Here is a 12,108-nt window from a genome sequence, read left to right on the forward strand (position 1 = left end):
TTCATCCATCCTGCTGCTGACACACTCATCTATCCATCCTGCTGCTGACACACTCATCTATCCTGCTGCTGACACGCTCATCCATCCTGCTGCTGACACGCTCACCCATCCTGCTGCTGACACACTCATCTATCCATCCTGCTGCTGACACACTCACCCATCCTGCTGCTGACACACTCATCCATCCTGCTGCTGACACACTCATCCATCCTGCTGCTGACACACTCATCCATCCTGCTGCTGACACGCTCATCCATGCTGCTGCTGACACGCTCATCCATGCTGCTGCTGACACACTCATCTATCCTGCCTGCTGCTGACACACTCATCCATCCTGCTGCTGACACACTCATCTATCCATCCTGCTGCTGACACGCTCACCCATCCTGCTGCTGACACACTCATCCATCCTGCTGCTGACACACTCATCCATCCTGCTGCTGACACACTCATCCATCCTGCTGCTGACACGCTCATCCATGCTGCTGCTGACATGCTCATCCATGCTGCTGCTGACACACTCATCTATCCTGCCTGCTGCTGACACACTCATCCATCCTGCTGCTGACACACTCATCCATCCTGCTGCTGACACACTCATCTATCCTGCCTGCTGCTGACACACTCACCCATCCTGCTGCTGACACGCTCATCTATCCTGCTGCTGACACGCTCATCCACACTCATCCATCCTGCTGCTGACACACTCACCCATCCTGCTGCTGACATGCTCATCCTTCCTGCTGCTGACACGCTCATCCATCCTGCTGCTGACACACTCATCTATCCTGCCTGCTGCTGACACACTCATCCATCCTGCTGCTGACACGCTCATCTATCCTGCTGCTGACACACTCATCTATCCTGCCTGCTGCTGACACACTCATCCATCCTGCTGCTGACACGCTCATCTATCCATCCTGCTGCTAACACACTCATCTATCCATCCTGCTGCTGACACACTCATCCATCCTGCTGCTGACACACTCACCCATCCTGCTGCTGACACGCTCACCCATCCTGCTGCTGACACGCTCATCTATCCATCCTGCTGCTGACACACTCATGCATCCTATTTGTTGACACGCTCATCCACCCTGCTGCTGACACGCTCATCTATCCTGCTGCTGACATGCTCATCCTTCCTGCTGCTGACACACTCATCCATCCTGCTGCTGACACACTCATCTATCCTGCCTGCTGCTGACACACTCATCCATCCTGCTGATGACACGCTCATCTATCCTGCTGCTGACACGCTCATCCACACTCATCCATCCTGCTGCTGACACACTCATCTATCCATCCTGCTGCTGAGACACTCACCAATCCTGCTGCTGACACACTCACCCATCCTGCTGCTGACACACTCATCTATCCTGCTGCTGACACACTCATCCATCCTGCTGCTGACACACTCATCCATCCTATTGTTGACACGCTCGTCCATCCTATTGTTGACACGCTCGTCCATGCTGCTGCTGACACACTCATCCATGCTGCTGCTGTGTTCCTTCACTGGTTGGAACTGGGATTCCAACACAGCCTGAAGACCAGCTGAGACATCCAGATTCATGGACCATCTATCCTGCTGCTGACATGCTCATCCTTCCTGCTGCTGACACACTCATCTATCCTGCCTGCTCCTGACACACTCATCCATCCTGCTGCTGACACACTCATCTATCCATCCTGCTGCTGACACGCTCACCAATCCTGCTGCTGACACACTCACCTATGGACTGGATTCTTGGCCTTTCCATCAGGAAATAGACATTGTTGGACTAGCTGAACTATAGTCTGCAAGCCAGGCAAATCCCATATATACTTTGATTCTATCAGGTCTGTTCCTCTAGAGAATCCTAACCAATACAACCAAGATCTTCAAAAACAGAGTCACCCTAGGGTGGTGGGCAGAGCCCAGCTGCAGGTACAAAGAGCAATTGGGCCCAAGGGGAGGCTTACCTGAGAACTGCACACAGCTCACGGCGACAGGCTCCTGGGCCACAGCAACCTGCCTGCTGAGGTTTCTGGGTAGGAAACTCTCCAAAGAATACTCCTTACTTCAAGGAAGGGCATAGCAAAAAGAAAAAAAACAAGAGATAAGTTCAAGAGAGATTAGAAATAAACTGGACATTAAGTTTATTTCCCTCTTCTTAGATAACCCTTTTACATGATTAAAGCTGAAAATCTATATAAACTCTTACAGTCACAATTGTGAACAACTCTTTAAACAGGTTTGTATTCCATATTGTCACATGTATCTCTGTGGGTCTGTGGGTGTTGTGAATGTGTGCAGTATGCATGTGTATGTGCAAGTACATATGTGTGTATGTGCAAGTACATATGTGTGCATGTGCATGGGGAGGCCAGAGGTCAGCCCCAGAAGCCATTCTTCGAGCTCTTATGTGGGGGCTAAGGGTGCAAATCCAGGTCCTCTCGTTTGCATGGCAGGTACTCTTAACCGCTAAGCCATCTCCGAAGCCCCTAGTTTCACACATCTATGGGTTGATATTATAATACTGACTACAGTACTCTTCGACTTACAGTGGAGTCATGGCTTGATAATCCCATCTAAGTGGAAAATGCCCTAAGCTGGAAATGCACTTCGCATACATAACTAGAGACATGCGGGGCTCCAGAGTCTCCTATGAACTTGTCCAGACACCCCACAAGCCACTGCAGGTGCACATACCCAATGCACAGTGACGACTCTGGGACTGGAAGGGTGATATAATGAGAGCAGTTAGATAAAGCAGGTCACTCTCATGAAGGAACATTGTGCATATGTGTTAAAGCATCACACAAAACCCCAGTAACAGGCGCAACTGATCAAGGTCAATCACAGACACTCAATGTTCCAGTAAGCATTTCTGTAAAAATCGTCTTTGTTCAAATATAGGTGTGGGGTACGTAAAGATGAGTGGTAAGTTAGGCAGCCCACAATCCCTCTTTTCATCATATTTCATATATGTTCATCATATATCATATTGAGTTCAGCCTGAGGCAAGTCCAAGGCCCCAAACTCTTTGTACATTCAGTCTGTGTCAGCAGCATGTCCAAGTCAGTGACCAGCGATGACCACTAAGAAGCTACACTGACTCTGCGACTGCCCCTCCGTCACCATGGAGACCTGAATGGTTCTCAGGGGTGGTCAGCTACCAGAAACAATACTTTTCTACAACTGCATTTTAGCAAAAACTCACTATTTCAAAACATAATAAAAAGAGCAGAATATCCAAAGAATTACTAAAATGAGACAACCACATTTGATTTGAAGGATGCATATTAATGGCATATTTGTATTCATATTTATGCATATAGAGACATATATCTGTTTAAAAATTCAAGAAAGCACTTTAAGAATGTTTCTAAGTTGCTTCAGATTTACTTAACACATGTACTCAATTACATACCATTTGTAATTGTTCTTGCATTTTGAAGCTCTTTTGCTATTATGCTTGATGTTAGTCTTTGGGGAAAACATAGTCGCACTGGAAGAAAAACACATATATACATATGTACACATCACTCTCAACAATTAGGACTCTAAATTGACATTTTACAAGGAAAAAATTAAACGTGTACAAACAACGTATTTTTTTTTCAGCTTCCTTCTGTTCTTCTTGAGTTCGAGAACAGTCACTCATCTGGACTCAGAGATGTCCCAATGCTACACACCTGCTCTTTGGTGACCCTATCTAATGCCTCTCACCTCAAAGTCCCAGGGCAGCATCAGGACCACCACAGCCTTGCACATCATCCATACTTAACCTCCTGGGTTAAAATACTGCGTTGTCCCTCTAATGCGTGAGTTTCCAACCCATCCATCTGCCATCACTCATTCAGGGGTATCTTCTCTGATCCACATCGTCATCTATGAGGCTGATGCTCAGAACTACCGTGTGCGATCAAACTTTAAAATTTCAACATACACCAATTTCATATTGCTCTAAGCAGATGTGTGGTTTGTGCTGGCTGTAGTCATGGATCTTATATGGCCAGTGGGTCACAGCTGTACACACCTGTGACTAACTGGTCCTTCTATTGATCCATCTTTCTCCCCATCTAGTGATCTCCCCGTCCATCCATCTCTCTACCCATCCATCCTTCCTTTTATCTACCTGGCATCGATTCATGGGTATCTTACTTGACAGTCTTAAGGAGCCAAATGCTGCCCTAAACACAGGTCTATAGAATAGACAAGTAACACACATCCACGGTTGTTGCCACTGGGGAAAGAAAGAGAGTGGGGAGGCAGGGAGGGCTGAGGAGGACGGTAGAGCTGCGGTCACAGACAGGATGGAGGGTCTCGAGGCTGAAGTGAGAGTGGATGGCCAAGAGTGAAGGTGAGCGCCAACTAGGGGACGACAGCACCCCGCCACAACCTCGTCGCATGCTGTAAGTGCGGAGAGCCCATGACACTCCAGACCCTGGGGCAACTTGGACTACTGTGTTAAAGACACACATGAGGTCTAGCTTTGAGATACGAGGCTGGTGTGACTATGTGTTATAAAGAAAAATAAATTTGCCTTTGAGAACTTTGAAGCCCTCGAAGGCCTGGGAAACCTCAAGACTTTGTGGCAGATTCTCCCATGATGCTTTGTGTTTTCTGGCCTATAAGTTAGCCTCACCAAATATCCTGATATGGCAACAAAGCTGCTGTAATCAAAGGGGTGTGGTCCAAGATGGACTCACTGATAGGTTACACAATCCCACCTGGCCAGCCTAAAAAACACGCATATGAGGGCTGGAGAGACGGCTCAGTGGTTAAGAGCACTGGCTGCTCTTCCAGAGGTCCTGAGTTCAATTCCCAGCAACCACATGGTGGCTCACAACCATCTATAATGGGGTCTGGTGCCCTCTTCTGGTGTGCATGCAGGCAGAACACTGTATACACAATAAAGAAATAAATCTTTTTAAAAATCACCACGTATGAGCTCAGCAGGCTATATTTATGAAATAGAGAGGAGAAAGGAGAAGAGGGGGAGGAAGGGAGGAAGAGAGAGAGAGAGAGAGAGAGAGAGAGAGAGAGAAAGAGAGGTCAGGCCATGGTGGGCTACCTCATTTTAATGAATCACCTTTTTCTACTTTTCCACCCCACCAGCTTCTCACTCACCACAACCAACCTTACGATTTAACCAGAGTACAAGGAGCTGAGCAGAGACCGAGGGCCAGTAAGAATTTAACAAGACCCTGCCGCCCTGTTCATGGTAGAAACCCTCCAGGACGCACTGGTGTCCACACTGAACCCCGTCTCCAGGGCATTCTTGCAGGTCAGCTCCACCACTGACAAACACGTGGTGGCTGGCACTTACTGCGGGGCTGATGTGTAGCCAGAAGACCTGATTTTAGTGTGGAAAACCAGGGGCCGGTCCTCGATGACACTCCTCACAGCTGTGTGACATGGTGAGAAGGAAGCAGCAAACATTAACATCACAGCATCACTGTCTCACAGAACCAGGAAAATTCTAACAAAACAGCCCTGTGACCTAATGAAACGAAGAGGCTCCGTGCAGAAGTCAAGCCAAGGAAACACAGCCAAAAGTTCATCAAGGAGATGAAAGGTACAAGAAAATAAGGCAAACTATACTAATACTAAACCATGTTATGTGTAACACCATGTATTTCTTTTTCTGTTTGTTTTTGGGATAGGGTTTCTCTGTGGAACAGTCCTGGCTATTCTAGAACTCGTTTTATACACCAGGCTGGCCTTGAACAGAGATTGGAATGCCACTCCCTCCCAAGTGCTGGGATTAAAGGCATGTGGTGCCACACCCAGAGAACAGAATGTATTTCAAATGCTTTTGGACTGTAGTCCAGTTCAGGGTCCCTGATGGACGAACACGACTAAGGTACACAGACTCTACCTGACATGAATTCCACTGAGGGAACAACCAAAAAGAACCATGGTGCAAATGGAGGCAGGCTGCCTGCCTCATAAATCAAATTCACGGACTGAATGACTTTTACGCCTCAGAACGGGGTGCCCCACATGATGGGGACCCTAGAAACACCAGGGAGGTTTAGTGCCTCGTCTAAACCAGGCCTGGAGATCTGGAAGAGGCTGAGCCAGTAGCCTGGGGGTAAAAGGCAAGGAACCGTGTGGATGTGATGAGTGTATACAGTAGGTGTCAGTGAGGAACCGTGTGGATGTGATGAGTGTATACAGTAGGTGTCAGTGAGGAACCGCGTGGATGTGATGAGTGTATACAGAAGGTGTCAGTGAGGAACCGCGTGGATGTGATGAGTGTATACAGAAGGTGTCAGTGAGGAAACGTGTAGATGTGATGAGTGTATACAGTAGGTGTCAGTGAGGAAACATGTGGATGTGATGAGTGTATACAGGTGTCAGTGAGGAACCGTACGGATTTGATGAGTGTATACAGGAGGTGTCAGTGGAACTGACTTGGGGGTGGGGCATCTTAATCTTAACTAAGTCAATCAAGAGACTTTGTGAGACCGTGAGTTTACATTGGTCAAGGAAGGGAAAACAATGGCACATTCATCGGCAATGATTCCCATTATATAAATAACTGGGACACCATGAATTATGCCGCCTTAACATGAAAGTTAACTTTAAAAATATAATTTGAAAAAAATCAATATGAGGACTATTTGGCTACAGTTTACAACAAACCAAGCAAAATCTACTTTTTCAGATAGACAATATTATTATATTATGGCCTTACTAATACAAGGAATTACTTCCAGTTGTGACAGGTATATTTGACCAGATGTTTCAGAAACACCCTGTGGTGTGCATGGGGCAATATCATGCTGTCCAACCACCCAGGGTTCGCCACAGGCGCCACTGCAACTGCCCCAGGAAATCACGGCAGTATGGAGACATGCCCTTGAGTTCCTGTGAATTATGACAAACTCAGCGGGGAGTATGGAGCGCATTCCCGACCAAAGGCAACGGGCGATAAATCTGAGAAGCAGCAGCACCGGATTCGCCTTTGGGCAAAGGTGAACTCACAAAGTGAGACAGTGAGGGGCGGTGTGTTTCGGAGTGTGTGACACTAACCGTGTCGTTTGGTATTAGCAGGCTTAGGAGCCTTTTCCTTAGTAATTCCAAAACACAGTGGGGAAGTTGGCAGGACACAGGAGCTAAAATAAAGACGAGCGCATTGTGAGAGCAAACAATGATTTGACAGAACTGTTACAGAGCAACAGACACTTTTAAGGACAGGGTAAGATTAACTCGGGCAATTACAGATTTACAATATTTGGAAATTAAAACTACCCACGGTCCTTATCTTTATGAGAAAAATACTGGCATACTTTAATAAAAGTACTGTTTTATAATTTACATTCTACTTTGAAATAAACTAGCATTTCACTTTAAATGAGCCATTTAGGGTTGAGTAAAATAAAATCATGGCATAAAAAGTTAGTTCTTTCATTGAGCGTCAGTGTGGTTGAGTTTCCAACGTTTGCCTGTATTTATTCACGTGAAAAAGATCTAAAATGCGACCCGCTGGTAAGCCCCACGCACAATATGCAGGAAGACTGTACCTTGCCAGCACGGAAAGTGTCCTTCCGGCACCAGGGCACCTCTGAGAGCTCAGCAGAGCAGACAGGTTGATTTCTAACATGGCGATCTTATTTCCAAACATAGAGGAAAGGATGCAAAATGCCTGTAGGACACTTAGAAGATTAGCAGCATGGCTGGACTGGGGCCTGTGGGTATGCCCCAACTCTCCTGTCACAAAGACAGCTTGACACTTAGATCTGCTTCACAGGTACAAAGAGCAGAGACCCGTGAGCAATAAGCCATAATTTCACAGATGAACGATCACCAAGACAGAGCACAGGGAAGTGCATTTGATGGACATGCCCGCAGCACAAGTTTCGCCACTCACCTTGGGGCTCCTGGCCTCACTCGTCACTGCACAGGATCCAGCAACTTGGACACTCAGGCTCTGAAAATCTTGAATGTTTGAGAGGTTGATGAATGGAAATAAGTGGCTGACTCATTTGTTCAGCCTAGCTGTAAGTACTACAATTAGTGTTCTCGTGCTATAAGATGTATACCTGGTAGAAAGGCCCACGGTTGGGGATACAGACAGGCTCTGTTCGGCTGGTAAGTAATCCGGACAGGGGCAAGAGCACAAACAAGCAAGGGATGACACTGTGGGTGCTGGCGGGGGTTTGCAGCCAGGACCCACGGCTGAGAGGAGGTAGAAATGACAGTGACACAGAGTCTCTGGGACAAGAAGCAAAGACAGGCCAGCTGAGGGACGGAGAGGCAGGAGGTGACAGGAAAGTCGCATTCTCAGAGGACACAGCAAGAGCAGGGTGTTGCGGGGAACGGAAGAGTGGGAAGGACCAAGCAGGAGCCCTGCCTACCTCCAACAGCAGGCACGCCACAGAATCTAAAGACATGGAGAATCCCCTGTAGGGGTGAGCCCCTAATACGGTCCACGCCCAAAGGGACAGGTAAGGATATAAAAGGAAAAGAGGAAGCAAAACTCTCTCTCTCTCTCTCTCTCTCTCTCTCTCTCTCTCTCTCTCTCTCGGAAGCCGGCCACGCTTCTCATCTTCCCAGCTTGAATGTAAGGGTTTTCACCTGTTGTTGAAGATATTTGTTTCCCGTTGCACTGATTATCTCTTTGCTGGTGTCAGAAGTGGGATGTGGACAGTATTGTGGGCTCACCCCTACGATCCCCTGTCTCCCACACAGACCCAACACAACTGGGACACACAGGAGCCTGGGGCTTCCGGGCAGGAGGAAGTATGGGTAAAATATTCCTGTCTTTCTTCCAGAGCTGGAGAAAACGGCTCCTCCTGTATGCTGTCTAGACCAGTGCCGAGTATTCAGAGTGAATTCCCAGCAGTACTGACAGAAGCACATGTGAGCAAAACAGCCTGTGGTACACGCCTGACACACGCAGGTGTCTAGGTGTCTGATACATGGGGCTGGGGGAGGAGAGGCCCACAGGCTCTCAATATAAGGAGAGCTTCTCAGGAGCCTGACACAGTTGAATCAAGGAGGACTCCACACAATCCTGACACACGAGGATAGTCGGAGGGCCTCACAGGAGCCTGAGAGACACTTGAGAGACGGAAGTGTTAGATGTTCTGAAGAGCAGAGCTGAAGCTGTGTCCTTCAGACTCCGCAGCAGGGAGGTTCCTGACCGTCTGAGCAGGTACTGTGTGTGGCTACTGACCGATAAACTTATTCCCTAATTCAAACGGTCAGGCTTTCTACCCCAAACTTTTTTTTACCCCAAACTTTTACTCCCCCATCTACCTCTTTTAAGAAAGCCAAGTCAAAGATTACTGAATTCAAGATCTCACCCTTGAAATGTAAAGCAGCTTCCAATTCAACGCTTGCCAGGTTAAATATGAATAGAGCTGTTGAGCTTCCAATCCACAGGCATCTGGTGCACTCAGAAGAAAATCTGAGAGAGAGAGAGAGAGAGAGAGAGAGAGAGAGAGAGAGAGAGAGAGAGAGAGAGAGAGAGAGAGAGAGAGAGAGAGAGAGAGAGAGAGAGTCTTCCTTCAGGTTAACGCCACAACATCCCCCAGCATTCCTGTTCCTCTGTACAGTAGGGACGGACTCACACCTGTGTGACTGACACAGAAGCTGTCCCCACCGACACTTCAGCTAGTCCCTTCTTATCCCTTAGTTATACTCGGGAATCAGGTGCTGAGTTTCGATGCAGCCACTCCTGTCTACTGGAAAACAAGTATCCCCGAGAGTCAGAGCATGGCCATGGCTCAATTCAGGGTGGTCTGTATTTTCTCCTGAGTTTACAAAAGCAGTTGACGGCTAAGACCTCCGAAGCCTGCCGATCACGTGAGGATCTAGGCACGTGCTCAGATCACTGTTGCCCGTGGCTATAGCAGAGGAGCGAGCTGCAGACAGCAGTGGGTCTGTGGGACACAGCCCAGTGGCCAGCAAAGCCACTCTGGGCGCTGGGTGCACCCTGGACAGGCAGAGCCCCGGGAGGGCTGCGTCCAGGACGCCCGCCCCTGGCTTCTGGTGTGCTTCCTCCCGCAGGATGCTGCCCTGTGCCTGCTGTATTGGCATGGTGTGGTGGTTACCGCATGAAGAGATCCCACTGTGTCTACTACAGAGTGGTTGTTTCTTGGGAAAACCCCACTCCTCGCTGGGCAGTTTACTCCAGTATGGCTCGAATAAAACTGGCACAATTTACTAAATCTAAGACTGAAAATCGCAACTTTAGGAACACGGTCAGTAATGATAAGAGACACAAGACTTGTGTTTACTCCAACCGTTCATAAAACTGAACTTGAGGCTCACGTAAGGTTAGTGGCCCGCGGCTCTGGCCCTGTCCCCCCGTACGTACGCTGCACACTGGGAACCCTGCAGGCAGAGGTCACACTGCGCCAGGCTCAGGACCGGGAATGCTGCTTCAGCTTCTCCCCTGGCATTCGCCTCGTGTCTGGAGTGGTACCGGCTGTCCTCTAGGAACAGAGTTATTGGTTACCTAAGGAGCAAAGCTGCTTAGCCATCAGTTAAAAGAACAGACGCAGAGAAGCCTCAGAAATACGTGTTAGCAGAAAGAATCGTAAACCAGAAAAGCATTGACTTTGAAGACTAATAAAATAAAATAAAGCTAAAAATCAAAGGGAATCCTAGATTGAGTCTACAAGGGATGAGGAAGGGGGGAAAGAGGCTGTCGATGCAAAGAGGTCAATGCCACAATTCGTAAAATGGACCTAAGCTGTAGTAGAGAATGAGCGACTGTTTATAAAAAAATAAGAAAAATCGTGGCTTAATATATTTGGAGAAAAAGACATACTGCTAGGACAGTAATTTCTTACCTAATTAAAAAAATCATTTAAAGCCATATCAAAAATATAAACTAAGGAAGGAATATCCATAAGAACAAATATATAGAACAGGAAAGTTACAAGGAAACTAACACCCACACACATGATAGCTCCACCATCACTAAGAAAAGACGCCATCACTCCTTGGGGCATCTAGAGCAGGCGAGTGGAGGTGTGGAGGACACAGATACGGACAAATGGGTGCATTTTGGGCAGCGTAGCTGGTGAGGAGCTTAGGGGAGTAGGTTAGGACGTGGAAGCACAGCCTGAGACCTGAAGGAGGAGATGGGTCAGCATTTGAAAAGGAAACGAGGAAACACCCTGAGGACCAGGTGCAGGTTTCCTCAGATGCTCCATTCAGGTGGCGGCTGTGGGCCCGCCCCCTTGAGCTCCAGCTCTGATGACAACCCGAGGGTTTCTGTTCTCCCATTCTCTGAGTCCTGTACTCCACACAGCACTGTGAGCCAGCCTCCAGCCCCGGGGCACTGAACCTATGGGGCTTGGTGGTGTCAGAAGCCAGGACCCTCGGCCTCTCCCAAGTCAGAAACTGGTCTTCCTCCCCACCCCGTCCAACGGAGATCCTGATGTGTGCCCCGAGGTGCTGCGGGCGTGCGGGCGTGCGTGCATGCAGGCGGGCGGGCGGGGGGCCTGTGGGGCACACGGAGCACACCTGGCCGCCTGTACTGCCCAGCCATCATTCTTCGGGTAGAGAAAGTCTCGCTTTTCTTCCTTAGGTCCACGTGTGCCACACAGTGGTAGTGATGTCTCTCCACCAGGCTAAAGATCCACAGCTGCAAAAGCAAAATGTGTACACGCAGATCTCTTTCAAGAAGTGATACATAACAAAAAAAAAAAAAAAAAGGCTGGAGAGATGGCTCAGAGGTTAAGAGCATTGGCTGTCACTCTTCCAGAGGTTCTGAGTTCAATTCCCAGCAACCATATGGTGGCTCACAACCATCTGTGATGAGATCTGGCGCCCTCTTCTGGTGAACAAGCATACATGCAGGTGGAACACTACATATATAATAAATAAATAAATCTCTAAAGAAGTGACACACCCATAGGAAAGAGGGGCAAAGCAGACAGGCAGCGTCACACGTGCTCCTGGGTTCTCCCAGACGCTTGGGCTGTCCTGAGTGTTGCTTTTAGCCCCTCCTTGAAAGCAGCACAGTTTCTGAGAAGGTGCATACAAGGGGGAGAACTTTAGGTCAGACACGGCTGTGAGTCACTGTCACACAGAGACACCTATGGGGCCCCAAGGTCACTGACACCTACACAGCATGTGCTGCAGACTTTGGG

At 48.3% G+C, this 12,108-nt stretch overlaps 1 protein-coding gene across 3 annotated transcripts in view; it reads right to left on the reverse strand.

Annotated features, from left to right (window-relative positions):
• Positions 1–12,108, reverse strand: part of Wdr27 (WD repeat domain 27) — a 92,598-nt gene that overhangs the window by 59,293 nt on the left and 21,197 nt on the right. For all 3 annotated transcript variants that reach the window (XM_040758272.1, XM_040758273.1, XM_040758271.1), the window contains exons 8-16: positions 11,480–11,600; positions 10,323–10,440; positions 9,307–9,410; positions 7,869–7,936; positions 7,522–7,643; positions 7,031–7,113; positions 5,319–5,397; positions 3,417–3,494; positions 1,966–2,063 (exon numbers count right to left, since the gene is read on the reverse strand). In XM_040758272.1, the coding sequence (XP_040614206.1) occupies positions 1,966–2,063; positions 3,417–3,494; positions 5,319–5,397; positions 7,031–7,113; positions 7,522–7,643; positions 7,869–7,936; positions 9,307–9,410; positions 10,323–10,440; positions 11,480–11,600 (871 nt within the window). The remainder of the gene's footprint in view (positions 1–1,965; positions 2,064–3,416; positions 3,495–5,318; positions 5,398–7,030; positions 7,114–7,521; positions 7,644–7,868; positions 7,937–9,306; positions 9,411–10,322; positions 10,441–11,479; positions 11,601–12,108) is intronic.

Source organism: Mesocricetus auratus, unplaced genomic scaffold (assembly GCF_017639785.1).
Source record: "Mesocricetus auratus isolate SY011 unplaced genomic scaffold, BCM_Maur_2.0 Super-Scaffold_100018, whole genome shotgun sequence".
Lineage (NCBI taxonomy): Eukaryota > Metazoa > Chordata > Mammalia > Rodentia > Cricetidae > Mesocricetus > Mesocricetus auratus.